The sequence below is a fragment of the Salvia splendens genome, chromosome 13 (assembly GCF_004379255.2).
Source record: "Salvia splendens isolate huo1 chromosome 13, SspV2, whole genome shotgun sequence".
Taxonomy (NCBI): domain Eukaryota; kingdom Viridiplantae; phylum Streptophyta; class Magnoliopsida; order Lamiales; family Lamiaceae; genus Salvia; species Salvia splendens.
In genome coordinates this window covers 1,508,849-1,531,604 of record NC_056044.1, presented here as the reverse complement: position 1 = coordinate 1,531,604, position 22,756 = coordinate 1,508,849, and the positions used below count along the sequence as shown (strand labels likewise).

General features: G+C 43.9%; 4 protein-coding genes across 4 annotated transcripts; 2 read left to right on the top strand and 2 right to left on the bottom strand.

The window, feature by feature from the left end:
• Positions 1-14,596: 14,596 nt before the first annotated feature.
• On the bottom strand, positions 14,597-15,373 carry LOC121762217 (disease resistance RPP13-like protein 4). Its single transcript, XM_042158028.1, has one exon. The coding sequence runs from the start codon at positions 15,371-15,373 to the stop codon at positions 14,597-14,599; it is 777 nt and encodes a 258-aa protein (XP_042013962.1).
• Positions 15,374-16,324: 951 nt separating this feature from the next.
• On the bottom strand, positions 16,325-19,266 carry LOC121762467 (putative late blight resistance protein homolog R1C-3). Its single transcript, XM_042158351.1, has 3 exons — positions 19,148-19,266; positions 16,735-19,073; positions 16,325-16,648 (listed from the first exon to the last, which is right to left on the bottom strand). Exon 2 carries the CDS (start codon positions 18,778-18,780, stop codon positions 17,425-17,427), a length of 1,356 nt encoding a protein of 451 aa, XP_042014285.1. The 5' UTR covers positions 18,781-19,073; positions 19,148-19,266; the 3' UTR covers positions 16,325-16,648; positions 16,735-17,424.
• On the top strand, positions 17,298-19,804 carry LOC121762469. The gene is made up of 2 exons (XM_042158353.1): positions 17,298-17,384; positions 19,012-19,804. The coding sequence occupies exon 2, from the start codon at positions 19,040-19,042 to the stop codon at positions 19,802-19,804; it is 765 nt and encodes a 254-aa protein (XP_042014287.1). The 5' UTR covers positions 17,298-17,384; positions 19,012-19,039.
• Positions 19,805-21,153: 1,349 nt separating this feature from the next.
• Positions 21,154-22,098, top strand: LOC121762471 (glutamate receptor 2.5-like). The gene is made up of 2 exons (XM_042158355.1): positions 21,154-21,498; positions 21,651-22,098. The coding sequence occupies exons 1-2, from the start codon at positions 21,213-21,215 to the stop codon at positions 21,986-21,988; spliced, it is 624 nt and encodes a 207-aa protein (XP_042014289.1). The 5' UTR covers positions 21,154-21,212; the 3' UTR covers positions 21,989-22,098.
• Positions 22,099-22,756: the final 658 nt, after the last annotated feature.

Below are 22,756 nucleotides of genomic sequence, written 5' to 3'. Positions count from 1 at the left end.
CTTTCATTTTACTTTATAAAGTCAAACAATTTCTTAAGACTCGTGCCAGTTAAATACTCTCTCCGTCCCCCTTTAGGAGTCCTGGTTTACCATTTTTGAGTGTCCCACTTTAGGAGTCCCGGTTGTAATATTCCATAAATGGTACTCCCTCCGTCCACCATTAGGAGTCTCATTTATGGGAGACACGGGTCGGGTTTTAAGAAATGTTAAGAAAAGTGGGTAGAAAAAAGTTAATGGAATATGTGTCCCACTTGTATATATTAGTTTTAAATGAAATGTGAATGAAATGAGTTAGTGGAAGGTGGGACACTATTACCATTTATGGTAAAAATGAACCAGGACTCCTATTCCCAGACGGACTAATATGGCAAAACATGACTCCTATTCGCGGACGGATGGAGTATTAGGCCCCACATTCCACTAACCTTTTTCCACTCACATTTAATTATAAAACTAATATAAAAAGTAGGACCCACATTCTACTATCTTTTTTATCAACTTTCTTTTACATTTCTTAAAACTTGTGCCGAACTCAATTGGGACTCTTAAAGTGAGACAGAGAGAGTATGAGACATTTAATCATAAAATAAGGGAGTATTATTTTCATAAGTCATCTAGGTCAACACTCAACACACAATGATATCCAATTTTTTGTAGTAATACCATACAATTTAATTAAAATTAATTAATATATAGTGATATTCCCGTGGTAAGTCATCTATTCTAGTTAATTTCCTACGGCATCTTACATGAACTTTCCAGTTCCACGTCAGACTCGAAGCGTGACAGTCGTTATGAAAAAGACATAACAAATTATTTGTTCAAACATCCATTTCTTTTAACTCAAGAGCCAATAACAACCATTAATAAAATCAGTTTGAAAAGGTCGCCTTAATTTTTGAACGTAAATTTTATTCCTCTCGTTCTACTATATATACTTAAAAAGTTCTCATCCTTTTTTTCCCTACAGTTTTCTCTAACTCTAAGGGCATGTGTTAAGATGCTCCTGCTCTTAACGTGAATATCCTGACCAATTCCACCAAGTAACACTCGTTCCGGCGTCTTCAACAAGAAGATCGGCGGCTGAAACAAAATCTGGCGCGAAGATTCACTCTTCGTCGGCAGAATACAAAGGTTCAAAGTATTACGCAATTTCTTGGGCAAAATAATATTCTTCATTCATAAGATTTTCGGAACAATGAAGAGCCCTATTTATAATCTATGGACCCTAGGGTTGGTTCGACCTATCCTAACTACATCGGGAAAGAACCAACAAAGAAAACCCGACGGAAAATAATAAAAACGTTAATTACATAATGACTAACTAATTACCAAAAATAATTAAATAACAAAAATAATTAAATGACCAAAAGACTCTAACTAATCAAAGGAATCGGTTGGGAGGTTTCAACCGATCCCTTGGCCTCAAGCTCCTGCTCGGCTCCGCGTCTCTCTCTGCTCTCTCCTCGTTCTCGGCTGGTGCTCGCTCCTCGTCCTCGGCTCTCTCCTCGTTCTCGGCCTCGTTCTCGGCTGGTGCTCGCTCCTCGTCCTCGGCTCTCTCCTCGTTCTCGGATGGTGCTCGCTCCTCGTCCTCGGCTGGCGCTTCCGTCAATTGCTCGCCAGCCGTTTCCCCTGCTACACTCACGTCCAATGGGGTTGGTGTGGATGCATTCGTAACAACTCCCCCCTCCTTAGCAGCACCCTTGTCCTCAAGCGGGAGATCTGGAAATCGCTTGCGGACTTCCGTCAGCGGCTCCCACGAGGGTGAGTCCGTTCCATCCGACCAACGCACCAACACGTGCTCGACCGCCTTTCCCTCATGCCACATAATCTGAGACTCCAAAATGGCCACCGGATGAGCAATGGGTCTGACCCCGCTGAACTTGTCGGGCAGAGGAACCACTTCATCCCCCGCCACGAAAGCGCGCAACAAGCTAACATGGAAAACATTATGCACCCGACTCCCCTCGGGAAGACGCAGCTTGTACGCCACCGGACCTATCTTCTGCAGAATCTCAAAAGGTCCATAAAATCTCTTCGCCAACTTAGCCGAAACCGGTTTTGCCACCGAGTGCTGACGATACGGCTGCAGTTTCAGCCACACGAAATCCCCCACTTCGAACTCAATGTGGCGGCGATGTTTATTAGCCGACGCTCTCATCCGTTGTTGTGCCCTCTGAAGGTTCCGGCGTAACTCCACCAAGAGCGCACCTCGTTCCTTAATCAAATCTGCCACGTTTGGAGGGGTTTTGGCCGACGGGGGAGCAGCAATCAAGGGTGGCGGCTCTCGGCCATACAGAGCACGGAATGGTGACGTCCCGAGACCCTCATGATGAAAACAATTCAGCGCCAATTCGGCCCAAGGTAGGAAGTTCGACCACGTCGAGGGGCGATCCGCGGTGAATGCGCGGAGGTACTGCTCTAGTCCCTTATTCCGACTCTCCGTCTGGCCGTCGGATTGCGGATGATAGGCCGTCGAAAAGTGCAACTTCGTGCCGCTAAGTCGCAAGATTCCTTCCCACACGGAATTCAAGAAAACCGGGTCCCGATCCGACACTAAAGTCCTTGGAAATCCGTGATGACGGACCACTGTATTGACGAAGAGATGCGCCACGCGCAGGGCGTCAAACCGAGTGGGTAAAGCGGCAAAGTGAGCATATTTGGACAACCTATCCACCACAACCATAATGGTCGTATATCCCCGGGATTGCGGCAGACCCGTTACGAAGTCCATGGAGACATCGTCCCAAACCTGCGACGGGACCGGGAGCGGTTGTAGCAGGCCGGCCGGTTTCTGGGTTGAATACTTCGTAGATTGACAGACGACACACGCGTCTACAAAATCCCGCACTTCTTTCCGCATTTTGGGCCAGTAGAACCCCGCAGCTAACAAACGGAACGTACGCTCATGACCGGGGTGGCCTGCGAGTGGGGTACAATGGTGTTCCTTTAACAGCAACCTCTTCATGGCCGATGACGGGCTGACAAGGACCCGGCGGCCAAAGTAGATCAGACCATCTGTATATGAAAGGTGCGCTGGGGCCTCGCCTTTTTTTATTTTCGCCGCCAGCTCCACCAAATCGCGAAAGGATGCTGTCTCGGAGCGAAGTACCTCCAGCAAGCGCGGTAGGGGATGGGCCACAGCCGTCAACAGCGCCGCTCCCGCGACAGCATCTTCATCTAAAGAAGCCTCCGGTTCACCCGGTGGTGTGACCCCATCCTCACGACGCGACAGAGCGTCAGCCGCCTTGTTCGATATCCCCTTCTTGTACTCAATTTTAAACTTGTACCCCATCAACTTCCGGACATACATTTGCTGATCCGGCGTGTGAACAACTTGTTGGAACAGTTCCTTCAAACTCTTTTGATCGGAACGAATTACAAACTCCCTCCCCAACAAGTACTGGCGCCATTTTTGGACGGCTTCCACAATAGCAAATAACTCCTTGTGATAAGTGGAAGCAGCTCGTCGACGGGGCCCCAATTTCCTGCTGAAGAAGGCGATCGGATGAGCATCCTGTATGAGCACTGCCCCAATGCCGACATCGGAGGCATCCGTTTCAATACAAAATGTCTTCGAGAAATCGGGCAGACTCAACACCGGCGCCGACGTCATAGCTAACTTGAGAGCTTCGAAGGCGTCCGCTGCCCCGGCATCCCACTCGAAGGCGTCCTTTTTTAAAAGATCAGTAAGGGGAGCTGCAATCATGGCGTAGTTCGCGACGAAGCGGCGATAATACCCGGTCAACCCCAAAAATCCACGTAACTGCCTGACCGACCGCGGGGTAGGCCAAGCGGTCATAGCTTCCAATTTCGCCGGATCCGCCTTCAAGAGGCCCTCCGTAATGAGATGGCCTAAGTACTCGACAGTAGTGCTGCAGAACACGCACTTCGTCAACTTTACGAAGAACTGATGGGACTGTAGTAAGGATAGAACCTCGGACAAATGTTCGCAATGGGCCTCCAGAGACGGACTGTATATCAAAATATCGTCGAAGAACACGATGACGAATTTTCGGAGTAAGGGCTGAAATATTCCGTTCATGGCTGCCTGAAACGTGGACGGCGCGTTCGTCAGTCCGAAAGGCATGACCAGGAATTCAAAATGCCCATCATGGGTGCGGAATGCAGTCTTAAAAATATCCTCGCCGTTCATCCGAATTTGGTGATATCCCGAACGTAAGTCCAACTTCGTAAAGAACTTGGCCGCACCTAGCTCATCGAATAGTTCATCCGCGGTCGGGATCGGGAAGTGGTCCGGAATAGTCGCCGAGTTCAGGGCACGATAATCTATGCAAAACCTGAAAGAACCATCCTTCTTCCGAATCAACAATACTGGAGACGAGAAAGGGCTCTGGCTTTTCTGTATTATCCCTTGTTCTAACATCTCCTGAACCTGACGCTCGATTTCGTTCTTCTGAAAGTAAGGGTAACGGTATGGTCGCACGTTAATTGGTTTGGTGTTGGGGAGCAAATGGATTTTATGATCGAAAGCTCGCTTAGGGGGCATCCCTACTGGCAACGCGAACACCTGCTGATGAGCCTCCAATACTGCTCTAAACTGTGGCGGTAGATCAGGTGGAAAACACGGTTCGACGGATAACAACTCGCCTGTCCCCGGTTCGGAATCGAAGGGCACAATCTCATAAAATTCGTGTGATGGAGAGTGAGCTGCCAGCATCATCAATGAATTCAAGGACAGCTGCTGCGGTCCCGGTCTATCCCCCTTCAACACGATCGCATCTTCTCCCCGTCGGAACTCCAGGGTTTTCCCAACAAAATCCGCCGAGATTTTGCCAAGTGATTCGAGCCAGTCCATCCCTAGGATCACATCCGCTCCATGCACTTCCAGAATGTGCAAATCCACCAAAAACTGAGCACCTTGTATAGTCAACTTCGTGCGACGAGACACGTGGGCACATAATAACGAGGCTCCGTTTCCTACGTATACCCGAAAGGGTCGAATAGGTGTCAAAGCGAGCTGGAGGCGCTCCGCAATTCGCGGGTGCAGGAAGTCGTGGGTGCTCCCTGTATCAATAAGTACGCCCACCTCCGTTGATCCAATGTTTCCTGTCACCCTAAATGGCCTAGACCGGCTGTTCCCATTCAACGAATGCAGGTGAGATAGGTCTGCCGTGATAACATGATCATCCTGTAATTGACACTCGGTATCCGGTCGTGTATCCTCGTCATCCTCCTCCCCGACATAACACAACAATTTCACCGTACACACATGTCCCGGGGTATATTTCTCGGGGCAATGCCAACACAACCCCTTCCTTGATCTCTCCGATTTTTCAGCCAGCGAAACCCTGACTGGAGCAAAGCGAGTGTTGGTCGATGGCGCCCCAGTCGGTGGTGGGGCGGAGCTGGTCGTCGGGGCCCCCGCAGCGAGCCGGGAGTCCCTGTTCTGCCACTGCCGCTTCTGGGTTGCAGCAGCCTGCTGCGCGCGCTGCTCCTGACTTGCTCCCAACCGCAGCGCCAGCGCCATTGCCTCGGCTAGTGATTGCGGTTGTTGCAACTCCACCGTCTCCTGGAGCGGTTGTTTCAAACCCTCAATAAAGATTGGGATCAATGCCTCGTCCGAAAGACCTTGGACTCTGTCCAAATACCTCTCAAAGGTGTTGTGATATTCAGTAACAGAGCCCGTTTGTACCAATTTCGCAAGGGGACCCGTATAATTCTTGAAACTCTGAGGATCAAAGCGATGACGTACGTCCTCCAAAAATTCGGGCCAAGTAACGTAGGGATTGTTCTTCTGATAGTTAAAAATCCATTCTGCCGCCGGAGGTTCGAATAACATAACTGTGTAATGTAGCCTGTCCTCCTCGGGCATCAGTTTGTGATTAAAGTAATATTCGACGCGTGATATCCAATTCGTCGCATTTGAGCCGTCGAAGTGCGGTGCCCGCATAGTGACGCCCGTGTTGTCATCACCTCCATGTCTCCAAGCACCCTGCTCCCGAAGTCGGGGACTGTCCCACACCGTTGGGCGGCGAGTAGGGCCCCCTTTCAGGCGCGCAGAGGGCCGGTCCCAACTTGTCGTGCGCCGCGGGCGTGTATCGGGCGATGCTCCCTCCTCTCGTCGATAAGAATCACGCCCTCTATACACGTCCTTTCGCCCGCCCCGTGGCGGTCGCCCTCCGCGATAACCTGCCTGACGTCTAGGTTTACAATCCTTGGGCTGGCCGTACGTATCGCGATAAGAACGATACTCGCGATCGTCGGAATCGGACTCCTCAACCGAGAGATCATCCTCCTGTATGGGTCGACCCTCCATATTATCCATCCGACGATCAGAATTATCCATACGCATCTCCAATTGATCGAAACGAGACATAATTCGATCAAACCCTAGTTTGAAAGGGTCGACGTCCCCTTCACGATTAACCCCGCGCGCCTGCTCCTGCGGCTGACCCGCGTTCTCCCGAATCACAACCCCAGATTGGCGGCGAGATGAGCCGATTCCCAATTCCGTCGCGTTGCCCCCTGTCAGCGGCGGGCGAGACGGGTTGTTGACGTCCAACACATCCATGAGTACGGGATGAAAGCACCACTTGTTAAGATGCTCCTGCTCTTAACGTGAATATCCTGACCAATTCCACCAAGTAACACTCGTTCCAGCGTCTTCAACAAGAAGATCGGCGGCTGAAACAAAATCTGGCGCGAAGATTCACTCTTCGTCGGCAGAATACAAAGGTTCAAAGTATTACGCAATTTCTTGGGCAAAATAATATTCTTCATTCATAAGATTTTCGGAACAATGAAGAGCCCTATTTATAATCTATGGACCCTAGGGTTGGTTCGACCTATCCTAACTACATCGGGAAAGAACCAACAAAGAAAACCCGACGGAAAATAATAAAAACGTTAATTACATAATGACTAACTAATTACCAAAAATAATTAAATAACAAAAATAATTAAATGACCAAAAGACTCTAACTAATCAAAGGAATCGGTTGGGAGGTTTCAACCGATCCCTTGGCCTCAAGCTCCTGCTCGGCTCCGCGTCTCTCTCTGCTCTCTCCTCGTTCTCGGCTGGTGCTCGCTCCTCGTCCTCGGCTCTCTCCTCGTTCTCGGCCTCGTTCTCGGCTGGTGCTCGCTCCTCGTCCTCGGCTCTCTCCTCGTTCTCGGATGGTGCTCGCTCCTCGTCCTCGGCTGGCGCTTCCATCAATTGCTCGCCAGCCGTTTCCCCTGCTACACTCACGTCCAATGGGGTTGGTGTGGATGCATTCGTAACAACTCCCCCCTCCTTAGCAGCACCCTTGTCCTCAAGGGGGAGATCTGGAAATCGCTTGCGGACTTCCGTCAGCGGCTCCCACGAGGGTGAGTCCGTTCCATCCGACCAACGCACCAACACGTGCTCGACCGCCTTTCCCTCATGCCACATAATCTGAGACTCCAAAATGGCCACCGGATGAGCAATGGGTCTGACCCCGCTGAACTTGTCGGGCAGAGGAACCACTTCATCCCCCGCCACGAAAGCGCGCAACAAGCTAACATGGAAAACATTATGCACCCGACTCCCCTCGGGAAGACGCAGCTTGTACGCCACCGGACCTATCTTCTGCAGAATCTCAAAAGGTCCATAAAATCTCTTTTTGCCTGATATGGCGACACTTGACCCCTTTTGCCTGATAAAATCGATAAATGAATATAGGATGTGAGCGTACATAAATATTCAAATGAATTGAGATTGCCTCGACGTGGTTTGTGCAAATTAAATGCAGGAATGCTAACCTGTTAACCAAATTGAGAGTCTAGCTACGACTTCTCATCTCAAAACGAGGAGTGGCAACGAACTGTAAAGTGTGATTCCGATTGTAATTGTTTGGCAGAATCAGCAGCTAAGGGATTGCACTCAACTAATTCTGTTGAAGATATGCAAAGATTACGAAAGATATGAAAAGATCACGAGATTAATTCTAATTATTCTTCCCTAATTTTAGCTACGGTAAATCATGTTAATATCTTACCATATGTAAATTTCCTTTGCCTATTTTAGGCGTGTACCTCCATCCTTTGTAGACACACTTGAATGAATAAGATTTCTCATCAGAGCCAAATAATCAAAGGCTCAGAAGATAATTTCATCACAGCCAGAATACCTGTCCCGACCAGAAGGCGGTGACGGACGAACCAGACCTGAAAATGGCAGACGAAGAAGATGTCAAGACCGGTGATCTCAAACTCAGAGCAAGTAAGAAAGTTACAGTAACATTCAAACTAAATGGAAGGAATTATGCCCTATGGGCCCGACTGATGCGGGTAGCCATCGGGAGCCGAAGGGCGTTGCGGCACATCACCGGAGTGCCGGAACCCCCGAAACCAACCGATAAGAATTATCTGGAGTGGGAAGAGACCGATTTGGTGGTTTTTTCCTGGATCGTGGATAACATGGAGATCGAAATCGTGACAGATTTAGCACACCACCAAAGTGCGAAGGCAATTTGGCATAGCTTGGTCACAACGTACCAAAGTACGTCAGATTCATACATGATATACGATTTGGAGGACAAGGCCAGCCGGATTGTCCAAGGGGACACGGATCTGGAGACCTACTGGAAGACCCTGCACGGGATTTGGATCGAAATTGATCGATGCCAAACCAAGACCATCACCTGCTGCGATAAAGGAATATGTGAGTATCGAGACATTATCAATCAGAAGAGATTGTACAAATTCTTGGCGGGATTAAACTCCCAGAACCAGAAGGGACATCCTAAAGGAGAGTCCAACGCCTCCAATAGACGTTGTATATGGCTGGGTGAAACGAGAAGCCATACGGCTAAAGATCATGCCATCGGTGAATCCCGACTCAACCACAGCAGCTAAAGGGATAGGACTCGGATTTGGAGCCCGACAAACCAGATTCCAACCACAACAGACTCCGCTCCGACCACCACAGCAGACAACACCGCTCCGACCCGGACAACCGCTCACCGCCACCAACGGCTGCCGCGGAGCCACCAAGCCCGACAAAACAAAATTATGGTGCTCAAATTGCGGAATGAACAAACATACCAGAGAAAATTGCTTCAAATTGATTGGATTCCCGGAATGGTGGGATGAGGGTCAAAAAGGGAAGGCTAAACTAGCCATCGGGATGGAGGAAACCGGTGGAACAGAGAGCACCACTCGTGGAACGGGCACTGATGGTGTCACTCCACGCGGCAGCGGCGGCAAGCGAGCGGAGGAAGTCGGCCAAGCAGTGGTCGCCGAACGGATCGCAGGAGTGGAGAGCGGCGGTTTCGACTGTGGAGGTAATGGGCTAGGGTTTCTAAAACCTAGCCCATATTCTAATGTGAAACTTAATCCTCCAAGTTCCGGAAAATTGCATTTTGACCCCCGAATTATACATTCTGCCCCCTATATTTTGATTAATCCGAAAAGGAACCCCATGCTGTGTGATGACTTGTTTATTAGCCCCAATAGTTTTGAAATATTGCATAAACAACCTATTGCATGTACAGTACAACATAAGTCTAGGAGGAAAGATGATCGATGGATTTTTTACTGTGGAGCAACCGATACTATGACCCATGATAGACAGGATTTTGTGAATTTTTGTGGGACTATGAAAAGTCAGATACAAACTGCAGATGAGGAATTTACTTCAGTAGAGGGGAGTGGAACAATTGAGATCTCCCCGACGTTAAAATTGTCAAATTGTCTCTATGTCCCAAATTGTCACACAAGTTGATGTCTATTAGTCACGTGACGAAGGAATTAAATTGTACATTACTAATGCATCCCAATTTCTGTGTTTTACAGGATATCAGGACGAGGAGGATAATTGAGCGTGGCACTGAGCATCAAGGCCTACTATGTTGACGAGATGGCTCACCAAGGCAGTGCCGCAATGCTGGCTCACGGATCTGCAACTCGAGACGCTTGGTTGTGGCACAGACGTTTAGGTCATCCATCTCTGGGTTATTTTAAACTACTTTTTCCGAATTTTTCGCATCTTAAAGATTTTGATTGTGAATCGTGTGTTTTGGTGAAAAGCCATAGACAATCGTTTAAGTCTACTGAAACTCGTGTTAAGAGTCTGTTTTCACTTGTGCATGCTGATGTTTGGGGCCCTGCGCTCGTTACTGGTGATCATGGTTTTAGGTATTTCTTATTATTTGTGGATGATTGTTCGAGAATGACGTGGGTGTATTTTTTGAAAAACAAATCTGAAGTTTTTGAAAAATTTGTTCTCTTTTACAAACTTATCGAGACTCAATTTCAGACAACTATACAGGTCCTTAGGTCTGATAATGGGAGTGAATTTGTTAAGCGGGAAATGTAAAATTTTTTTATGGATAAAGGATTAGTTCACCAAACCTCGTGCCCATATACCCCCGAACAAAACGGAGTGGCCGAAAGAAAAAATAGGATCATTATGGAAATAACTCGTGCTCTGTTTTTTTATTCTAATGTTCCAAAATTTTATGGCCACAGGCAGTTGCTATGTCTGTTTATTTGGTGAACCGTCTTCCAACAAAAATTTTGAAAATGAAAACCCCGTTGCAGCTTTTATCTTCACTGGCCGATGTACCTGCACCCCTTACCTTACCTCTTAAAATCTTTGGATGCTCGGTATATGTTCATGTTCCCGAACACGAGAGAACAAAATTTTTCACGTGCGCTATAAAGTGTGTTTTCTTGGAGTGTGGAATGAATCAAAAGGGCTATAGGTGCTTTGATCCATCGTCTAGGAAGATTATAACGGCCATGAATTGTAATTTCTTGGAGTGTGAGTACTACTACACCAATCTTAGCGGTCAGGGGGAGAGTAGAAATGCTATTGATAGGTCAAGTGGACCCCTAAATTGGTTTGTGTCATCACCAAGCGAATCTGCTGCGGAACCAACAGAGACATTTAGTACTGCCGCCGAGCCCGTCTTGTCACCAGCAGAGCCTCCTCAGTCACCTGACAGTCCTCCTCCAGTGACATCTGAGGTAACCACTGAAACTGAAGTCAATAGTACAAGTATTCCTAATGAGACTAATGCAGAACCAACGGAGAGTGCTGCAATTGATGGAGACACTGGACAATACATACTCCCAGACCGGAGCACAAGGGGTATTCCGCCCAAAAGGTACAGTCCTGAGCGTATATAAAAAAAAGCAGATATTCGGTGGCAAATCTGGCAAAGGCAAATCTAACCGAAATGGCAAGGGCCTTTACGACTGCATTATACGAGGAGGAGCTCCCGAGGACAGCAGAAAAGGCAATAAAAGTCCCATATTGGAGAGAAGCAATGCTTGTAGAAATGAAGGCACTGATGAAGAATAAAACGTGGGAAGTATGTATGAGGCCTGAGGGATCCAGACCAGTGGGGTGTCGCTGGGTTTTCACGATCAAGAGGAAACCAGATGGGTCGATTGATCGTTACAAAGCAAGACTAATAGCGAAAGGTTATACTCAAACCTATGGAGTCGATTATGCAGAGACCTTCTCGCCGGTAGCAAAGATGAGTACTATCCGTGTGCTATTCTCCATTGCCGCGACAAAAGACTGGCCACTACATCAGTTTGATGTAACTAATGCTTTCTTGCATGGGGAGCTAGCTCGACCAATCTATATGGAAGCCCCACCAGGATTTGATGGGGAATTCAAGGCAAGAGATTTGTGTAAACTGAAGAAGACACTTTATGGTTTGAAACAGTCACCAAGTTCATGGTTTGGAAGATTTACTGAAGTAATGAAAAAGTACGGATACAAACAGAATAATTCAGATCATACTCTGTTCCTAAAAAGGAAGGAAGGGAAGATCACATGTCTAATTATTTATGTGGATGATATGATCCTTACTGGGGATGATGAGGAAGAAATCAGACAATTAAGGGAGAACCTATTTACCGAATTTGAAATAAAGGACTTGGGCTTATTAAAATATTTTCTAGGTATTGAGGTGATGCGGTCAAAGAAGGGGATATTTATAAGCCAATGGAAGTATGTTTTAGACCTCTTGGCTGAGACAGGAATGCTAGATTGCAAGCCTGCAGAGACCCCAATGATGCAGAACCATGGTCTTCAACTGACTGAAGGAGCCGAACTCACTCACCAAACGAGATATCAACGACTGGTGGGTAAACTTATCTATCTCTCCCATACTAGACCTGATATTGCATACGCTGTGGGAATTGTCAGCCAGTTCATGCATAAGGCCCAAGTTGATCACTGGGAAGCAGCTCTGAGAATTGTGCGCTATTTGAAGGGCACAGCAGGTCATGGGATCTTGTTCGAGAATCATGGGAACTTGGAGGTACATGGGTTCACAGATGCAGATTGGGCAGGGAACCCAAATGATCGAAAATCGACTGCAGGGTACTTTACCTTCGTTGGGGGTAATCTGGTAACTTGGCGAAGCAAGAAGCAAAAGGTGGTAGCTCTATCAAGTGCGGAAGCAGAATTTCGTGGGATCAAAAGTGGGATAACGGAGATTCTATGGCTAAAGAAGTTACTGACAGAACTTGGCTTGATGTCAAAGGAGCCGTGCAAACTCTTTTGTGACAATAAAGCAGCGATCAGTATATCAGAAAATCCGGTGCAACACGATCGAACAAAGCATGTTGAAGTAGACCGACATTTCATCAAAGAGAATATAGAAGCAAGAGTGATAGATCTCCCATATGTCCGTTCAAAGGACCAGTTAGCAGATATCCTCACGAAGGCTGTAGATGCAAGGAGTTTTGGTGAAGTATTGGGCAAGTTAAGAATGGGAAATTCCCTTACTTAACTTGAGGGGGAGTGTTGAAGATATACAAAGATTACGGAAGATATAAAAAGATCACGAGATTAATTCAAATTATTCTTTACTAATTTTAGCTAGGGTAAATCATGTTAATATCTTACCATATGTAAATTTCCTTTGCCTATTTTAGGCGTGTACCTCCATCCTTTGTAGACACACTTGAATGAATAAGATTTCTCCCTTCAACAAATTCAATTGTAGGCGCTATGACCATCAAGGGATCTGATACAGATGAAACCTTTTGAGCAGGTTCTTACTCCAATGAAAATACTTTACGGAAGGAATTTAGAGAAAGAAAGCTTGCAAAACAAAGGAATGGAAATGTTCTATTACTTGCTTGATGATATGCTTCAAAGAGCTTAGATAATATATAGGCTACTAATTAACTAACCACTACTACATAATGGGGCATAATTCAACGTGGGAAATAAACTACTTAAGATAATGGAACATGATGTGAAACTAATCTCCACTACCAAAATAACTACTTTGACGATTGATGCTTGTATCAGGATCGCACGTCAAATTGAGTTGTTGTAATATGTAACAATGTCGTATGCTTAGGAGATCCAGCTTTGGTAGGCTTCCATGTTGCGCTCTCAAACGCACCAAATCCATATCTTCGATTACAAGTGTCGAAAGTTTCAAAAAACAGTCAGATTCTATATATCACTATGGGCTTCGAAAGGCATAGTTTTGTAATTTGAGATTCTCAAGATTTGGTAGCAACAACCCAATGTCTTTCATGTGTTTCCATGGACACCCTAAGCCACTCAACTCCAACCATATCAGACTTAATGGGAAAATTGCATGTTCAAATTTTGAAGTTCCTTTGAGATATATCTCAAGTCACTCAATGAGTTGCTATCATCGTCATCATCATAAGGCTTCAAGTCCATCAGAATCACTAAGCTCTTTAAATTAGGGATTATGTTGAGAATATTTGTAGTGCAACTTTGAACACTCACACCAAAAAGATTTGCGAGTTTGTCCAAAGTAGCTTCAGAATTAGGGGTTGATAGGTCTCTTCCACAAATCCTAATATGTTGTAGTTCATGCATGTCCCATATTTCTACCTGAATATATGATAGAACTCCACGCTTTTTAATATTCATAGGTGGATGGATAATCAAGTCTTGAAGGTGAAGAAGGTTGGATATTGTAATAGGGAGTTCTTCGCTGCAAGTTAGGGCAAGGTACTTTAGACAAACTAGTTTCATAATTTGACGTGGGATATGGTAAAACCGGACCAAAAGAGAATCTAGTACCCTAAACAACTTGAAATCCATGGCATCTATTGGTATCGGATATTGGTGGTCATGACCATAACAAAGGAAGAGAACGAACACTGGATGCACAATAATTTTTTATTGAATCATACACTTGTTCGAAGGCAAATAAAGTATGAAAATGGGCACACAACCGACGTTGGTCTTTCACAACATCATCACAGTTTTGCAAAACATGCAAAAACCTGATCTTACTAGCTTCTCTCCTACACAAAAATGCACGCGAAACTCTTTCGTTGAAAACCAAGAATCTGGATCTAATTCTAGACTTGATCCATATAGAACAAGATTATACCATATAGAAAGCATTACCGAGCAGTTCATCATATAGTCTTCCAAAGTTTCTTTTTCTAACGGTTCAAGAAACCCCTCCGCACTCAACCGACAAAAGAGGTAATGCATATCGACATTACTGTATGGAGGGGAAGCTCCCAAATAGAGAAAAAACATTTTCAAATGTTGAGGTAAGTAATCATAGCCTGGAAAAAGTACATCAGCTATTGGATCATATGCATCAACGAATACTGAATTATGTTGTTTTTCGGCTAGCTCAGTCTAATTTTCTATAGTTTTTTCTTCTTCGGATAGGAGCTCTGCAACTGTGACTATCATAAGTGGAAGACCTTCACACTTTTTGGCAATCTTCTCTCCCAATATATTAAGGTGAGGAGGGAAATCCTCTTGAGCGAAAACCTTCTCACAATGTAATTTCTTACTTTCTTCCTCATTCAACAAGCGTACCAAACCCCGATCTGGACATTCTTTCATTCTTACCCGGCTTGTAAGCAAGATTCGGACATTCTCCTGTGACAAGTTATCCATTACTCGTGTATCCCATTCCCATACATCATCCAACACAATGAGACATTTCTTATCCTTTACTCCCTCATCCAAGAGTCCAACAAATTTCTCATCATCATCGTCTCCTTGGATAAGCATTTGGTCGCGAGTGTTGGGATCCACTTGAGCCAGAATGCACCGTAATATTTCATTGGATTCACACTTTCTTCCCACCCTGACCCATGCTCGAAGCTCGAAATGTCTCTGAATAGATGGATCCTCAAATACTTTCTTAGCTAGAGTTGTCTTTCCAACTCCTGCCATCCCAGTAACTAATAACCGATTCTCCTCATCTTCGATCAGATAATCCCTGACTTGTTCAAATTGATCAGATAATCCCACCATATATGAGCTGATTCCACCAAAATCAATTCTTGAGGAAACAGGTTCGCCTTCTTCTTCAGGCATACGCATCACTTCGTTACAATACTGCTGCAACATCTCCATCACTCTATGGAAGAAGTCATCAACACTTTGTCGCAGACTCTGCATATCTACCGAGAAAGACAACTGATCTCTCTCAAGCTTTGGAAGAATCTGATCTACGACATGGATTCTAGTAAATCTTCGAATTCCCATACGACGTCTTTGATTCTTTCATCAATATCGTTCACCTTCGTCCTGATCTTGCTGTAGCTGGTCTTGTCCAATCTTCGCAGTTCTATCTGCAAGTGGACTATCGCCTCGTAGGCAGGTTGTAAGATTTCTGGAGTGGGATGAAGCAGCGAAATGCGAGACAATCGTAGAATAAGCAGAATCGTATTCTTTAACGAAATCGCAGCACCATAAGCAGCCATCTTCCAATGAAGATGGTGGTAAAGACGGCAGTATACAGAGGTAGCACAATAGCAACAATAATGAAACTGTGGGGCAAAATAGGACCAATAACTTATGGCCAATACACTACCACATCATAAATTGAGTCACTGGAATTTATTAAATATCTTGCTTCTCCACAAATTTTATTTGTCTACGGGTGCATGCCAATTTTATTTGTATAAAGCACGGGTGCTCAATGCTGAAGTACGACACTGAGCACGCCACTTTACACGTATCCGCGTGCATGAGCACGCGTACTGGTGCAGGATGTTGCCCAATCGTTGCGTGATGCCTGGCAATTTCTGACTATTAAAAAATTTAAAAATCCTGTGGTAAAAATATGTATCAAATTACCATTTTGTTTTTTTAAAACAAAATGGTGTTGTAACTGCAAATTCAACACCAAACTCATGGATCCAAACTCAAACGTTCCGAAATTCAACACCATCATTGTAACTGCAAATTTGATCATATGTAATGATTTTATTTGCTAGGAACCCTTATACGATATAACCATTTAATAGCCGAATAATTGTATCTAAAAGAGTGCATATCCACATTAAGAAAGAAAAACTGATAATTATGAAAGCCACACCTAATTTGTTCAAGCACAATACCATGCAATGAAAATGAAATAAGTACTACACCAAAATTGTACATGAAAAAAAAATTCATAAGGTCTAAACATTCAATCATGTTTGTAGGCATATCTAAATATTCCTTGTCTCTGATTATTTATTGCAATAACAAACTGAAAAGTAATCTTGGGAAACCTCAACAATACCTCATCAGACAACCAGAAACACAATTTTGATTGAGTCGTAAAACTCCAGGAAACCTTAGACAACTGGAAAGATCTTCGTTGGGTTGAGAGCGAGGAGGCATGGTGTGGAGCGTTGGCCGGTCTCATGATATAAACTGATGCAGGGGAAGTTAATGCAACTCAACCTTCATAATAAACACACATATTTTAGCTAAGAAGGTTACAAAATTTTATGATGTTTAAGCAAATTAAATGATATAGGAAGGCTAACCTGTTAACCAAATTGAGAGTCTAGCTACGAGACCTCATCTCAAAATGAAGAGTAGCAGCGAACTCTAAAGAGAGATCTCGGTCTTAATAGCTTGGCAGAAGGGATAACTAAGGGACTGCACTCAACTAATTCAATTGTAGTTTGGACCATGGATGGATCACGAGTCCAATCGAATTGTCGTAATTTGTAGCAATGTCGTATGCTTAGGAGTTCAAGCCTAGGCAAGCTTCCATGTTGAGGCCTCCATTGAACCAAATCGGTGTCTTCAATCACAAGTGTCTCCAGATTCAGAAAACACCTTGATTCTATATCCCACTCTGGGCCTCGAAAGGCATATCCTTGTAAAGTAAGCTTCTTTATATTTGGTAACAACAAACCAATGTCATTCATGTGTTTCCATGGACACCCTAAGCCACCCAAAGTCAAATTTGTTAGACTTGATGGGAACATTGAAAGAGGAGTCGTACACTCATACTTCATGTCAGGATTGATTACAACAAATACAAGTCCCAACAAATTTTGGAGTTCTTCTGATATATAACCTAAGTCACTCAATGGGTTGGCATCATCACACTTTCTGCCCACTTTGACCCATGCTCGAAGCTCAAAATGTCTCTGAACCAACTGATCGTCAAATACTTTTGGGATACCACTGGGTAGATAAGGGAAGGAAATATAATGAACTCTAGTTTATACAACAAATACAAGTCCCATCAAATTTTGGAGTTCTTTTGAGATATTACCCAAGTCACTCAATGGGTTGTTATCATCAGCATCATCATCATCATCATAAGGCTTCAACTCCATCTGAATTGCTAAGGCTCTTAAATTAGGGATTCTTTTGAGAATTTCTCCAGTGCAACTCTTTGCACTCACACCAAAAAGGCTGGTGAGTTTGTCCAAAGTAGCATCAAAATTAGGAGTTGGTAGGTCTATTCCGAAGATGTCAATATGCTGTAGCTCTTGCATATTCCATATTTCCATCGGCATATAGGACTGACCTCCACGCTTTCTTATGTTTATATGTCGTTTAATAATCAAGAATTGAAGGTGAAAAAGGTTGGATATGGATATAGGAAGCTCTTTGTTGCAAGTAAGGGCAAGGTATTTTAAACAAACAAGTTTCAAAATTTCAAGTGGAATATGGTAAAATCGGACTTTACAAGCATCTAGTATCCTGAGCAACTTGAAATCCATGGCATGTAATGGCACTGGATATTGGTGGCTAGGACCATAACAGAGTAAAGAACGGGTCGTCGAGGCACATTCACTTTTTATTGAATCATACACTTCTTTGAAGGCAAATAAAGTGTTGCAATGAGCACACAACCGACGCTGGTCTTTCATAACATCATCGTAACTTTGCACAACATGCAAAAACTTAATCCTACTAGCTTCTTTCTTGCACAAGTGCTGCCAGCAAGAGTGCACGCGAAACTCTCTCTTTGAAAACCAAGATCCTGGTTTGAATTTGAATATAACAAGATTGTACAATGCAGCAAGCTCCGCCAAGCGATTTTGAATAAAATCACTTACGGTTTGGTTTCCAATTGTTTCAAGAAACCCTTCAGCACTCAACCGATTGAAAAGCTCGTTTGTATCAATATCACTATATGGAGGGAAAGCTCCCAAATAGAGAAAAAGCATTTTAAAATATTGAGGTAAGTAGTCATAGCTTGGGGAAAGTACCTCTAATATTTGATTATATGCATCTACGAAGACTGAATTATGTTGTTTCTCGTATATCTCACTCCAGTATTGTAGGGTCTTGTCTTCTTTGGATAGAAGCTCTGCAACCGTGACTATCATAAGTGGAAGACCTTCACATTTGCAGGCAATCTTTTTTCCCAATTCTTTAAGCTGATCAGGGAATCCCTCTTCACCGAACAACTTCTCACCAAGTAATTTCTTACTTTCTTCTTCATCCAACAATCGTAGTTCTAGAAATGAAGATGCTTTAATCCTCTTCCTGCTTGTAAGCAAGACTCGGACGTTACTTTTTTTCCAAGTTTTCCAATACTCGCGTGTTCCATTCCCATACATCATCCAACACAATGAGACATTTCTTGCTCTTCAATCTCATTTGCAAGAGTCCAACTAATTTCTCGCCATCATCATCGTCTCCTCGGGTAAGCACTCGTTCTCGAATGTCGGGATGCACTTGAGCTAGAATGCATCGTAAAATTTCACTGGATTCACACTTTCTGCCCACTTTGACCCATGCTCGAAGCTCAAAATGTCTCTGAACCAACTGATCGTCAAATACTTTTGGGATACCACTGGGTAGATAAGGGAAGGAAATATAATGAACTCTAGTTTATACTATCATCCAAATTCACCTGCTCAGTATGTAAATGAAACTCATATTTATAGTCTACCAAAAGTGGTTAAGCACACTGAAACTAAAGCATACCTTAGAGGCCTTCAGCTAGTAGTCAAAGATCACTTCTCCGCAGCTGATCATGTTATGCAAGGAAGGTTAATGCAACTCCACGCCCTCGGCATCTCCATCGAGCCCCACATGACCGCCACCGCCACATCCATCGAGAGCGAGCTAACAAAGATGATCGGCGCCACCAGCTCGAGGGTCTTCGTTGTCATGCATTGCTCTCTCGAATTCGCTGCGATCTTGTTTGAGAAAGCTCGGGTTTTGGGATTGATGGAGAAGGGCTTCGTCTGGATCGTGGCGGAGGAGATCTCGAATCTTCTAGATTCCGCCGATTCATCACTTCTACTCAACATGGAAGGAGTTCTTGCCATAAAATCAGATTATTCAACTAATCACAACAATATCAAAGCGTTTAAATCCAAATTCAAAAGAAAATATGAATCCAGTTTTCCATCAGAAGAAAATCCGACGCGAGCATTTACGCCCTCCGCGCCTACGACGCCCGTCTCGCAAAAGCCGGTTTTCCACATTGTGAATGTGACCGGTAAGAGCTACAGAATAGTGGCGGTGTGGTCGCCGGAGTTGGGTTTCTCCGGCGATCAGCTGCGTTCGATCTTTTGGCCTGGCAGAGAGCGGTTGTTTCCGAGAGGGTGGAGCTTGGGAGCAGAGAGAGGCCGTTGAGGATTGGCGTTCCGGCTAGAGGCACGTTCAATCAGTTCGTGAAGGTTACGTACGATTCCGGTTCGAATCGGATCACCGGATTTTCGATCGAGGTTTTCAAAGCGGTGGTGAAGAAACTTCCGTACGACCTTCAATATGAATTAGTTCCCTTTAATGGCTCCTATGATGAAATGGTTGCCCAAGTTCACAACAAGGTAGTACTTCCTTCCTCTGTTTCCTCTGTTTTCCCCTGTTTTTCCTCTGTTTTACTTCGTAATTGAATCACTTCTCTTTTCGGCAAAATTTAAAGAAATTGTTATAGTGAATCCCACTCCGAGCATTTATGCACTCCGCGCCAACGCAACGTCTTCTCCGGCGCCGGTGAAGATTTCAAAGGCCTGAGTGGAAAATTAATCTTCAAAAACGGCTTCCTCTCGCAAAAGCCGGTTTTCCACATTGTGAATGTGATCGGTAAGAGCTACAGAGAAGTGGCGGTGTGGTTGCCGGAGTTTGGTATCTCCGGCGACAGAGGACTGAGCTAGATCTTCTGGCCGGGGAGGTGAGCGAGCGGTTCAGAGAGGGTGGAGCTTGGGAGCAGAGAGAGGCCGTTGAGGATTGGGGTTCCGGCTAGAGGCGCGTTTAATCAGTTCGTGAAGGTTATGTACGGTACTGGCCGGAATTTGACTCAGATTACCGGATTTTCGATCAAGGTTTTCGAAGCGGCGGTGAAGAAACTGCCGTATGATCTCCACTATGTTTTAGTTCCCTATTATGGGTCCTACGATGAAATGGTTGCCCAAGTTTACAACAAGGTACTACTTTATTCTCTCTCATATTTTATTATAATTTTAAATTTTTTTTGTACTTTATTCTCTTTTACTCCTCCCGTCTCATATAAATATAAAAATTTAAAATGATATGAGAATTAATACACATTTTATAGAATAAGAGAAATGAGTAAAATGATAGTTAAGTAGTGTTAATAAATAGTGAGAGTCATATTATTATTATTGTTTAATGAGTCATAGTAAAAATTATTAGTATGTATTTTTATATTTTAATTTAATACTAAAATTTGAATATAAATAAGTTATAGATTCAATACCAAAAAACGTAAATGTGAAATGCTGACAAACTTACCTTGCAAGACATATGAAACTGACAATATGTGACAAACATCTATTGTGTTTCTCTCTATAGCAGAGGATTCAAATCCCAAACTTTCAGGGTTGGGGGAGTACTAAGTTTGTGTAAAATCAGACATCTGAAAAATTTGGGTATATTAAGACAACCAACCAACCCTGTTATAATAAAAGAAAATACTCTTGTTCCATTCAATCTTCAGTCTTTTCTTTTCTTCTAATCAAGATGGTCTTGTTTTAATCTGTTGCAATAGAGCTTGGATGCAGCAGTAGGTGACACAGAAATAATGGCAGATCGGTACGTTTACACCGAGTTTTCGCAGCCTTACATAGAGTCGGGGCTGGTAATGGTGGTGACGGCGAAACCCGGCCTTAAAGACTCCAAATTCATAGCTTTGAATCCCTTCACTAAGCTGATGTGGCTGAAGCTCGCTGCCGTCAGCACGGCCACCGGATTTGTCATCTGGTTCAGCGAATTCGCGACCGGCAATGACCAATTCACTTGCGACTCTATTCTCCAAACCATCTGCTCCATTCTCTGGCTCCCAGTCACCATAATACCCTTGTCACAGAGTGAGTATATTCAACCTTCAATCTACTCAATTACTCATTCTGTCCAGACTAAAATGACATACCACTCTTTTTAGTTTATCCTAAATATGATAGCACATTTCGATTTATGAAAACAATAAAGTTACTTTCTCTTTTCAATTAATACTCCCCAGATAGAGTAAAGAGAGAGAGAGTTACCACGATGATGACCGTTCCGAGATTGGAGCCATCTGTGAAGGAGATAGGCTTTTTGAGGAACTCCAATGCAGCTCTAGGATGCAATGGCAATTCCTTCATCTGTCGTTATCTTATCAGTGTCCTAAATTTCAACCCCAACAATGTCAAGCCGGTCAACTCCATTGATGAGTATCCACGACTTTTCGATAATGGCGAGATCAGAGCCGCTTTCTTCATTGCGCCTCATGCCAAAGTGTTCCTCGCCAAGTATTGCAACGGCTACATTGTGTCGGGGCCTAGTTTCAAACTAGGTGGCTTTGGATTTGTAAGATAACAACTCCTCATCCTTTTTATTTCAGTTTTCTAACTCTAAGGGCATGCTTGGTATGATGAAACAAAAACGGAGATGAAATAGACTTGAAAGTAGGAATGAATGAACATAGGTAATTAAAGACAAACCATAAAAGATAATTTTGTCAAAGAACAAATTTTAGAAGATAAGGAAAGATTAGTAACATGGAGTGAGTCAATGACTATTCCTACTCCAGGGGAACGATTATTCCGAATAGAATAATGGTTCATGTAAAAATATGGTACCAAACTTTGGAATAGAGATATGAATGATCATTTCATTCTTATCTTCATTTCATCGTACTAAGCATGTCCTAAGACTGCCTCTAACGACACTCATAAATTGGCTTCGTTCATTTAATTCAAGATATGCCCGTTTCTTAGGTTTAGAAAAGTCGTGTTGGTAACTGAAAATTTGTGCGGAATTTATGCTCAAGTGAAGGTGGCCTCGTCTTAAAATTTTAAAACAAAGTCAATTTATCGAGTACTAATATGTCATTCACGAAAGACAATTGAAAATTGTACATATTTTTGGGATAGAAAGTGTTACTCATTCTGTCTCGTGACATATTTTACTTTTGGATATGTATATTAAGAAAAAAAGTGTACTTTGTGACTAAATCATTTTTTGTGGGACAACCACAAGTCACATTTTAGAAATTTCTTCTTGATTTGTATATGTTTGTACATGATCATGTATTCCAAAAGGGGTCTCCATTAGCAATCGATATGTCAGAAACAATACTAAAAG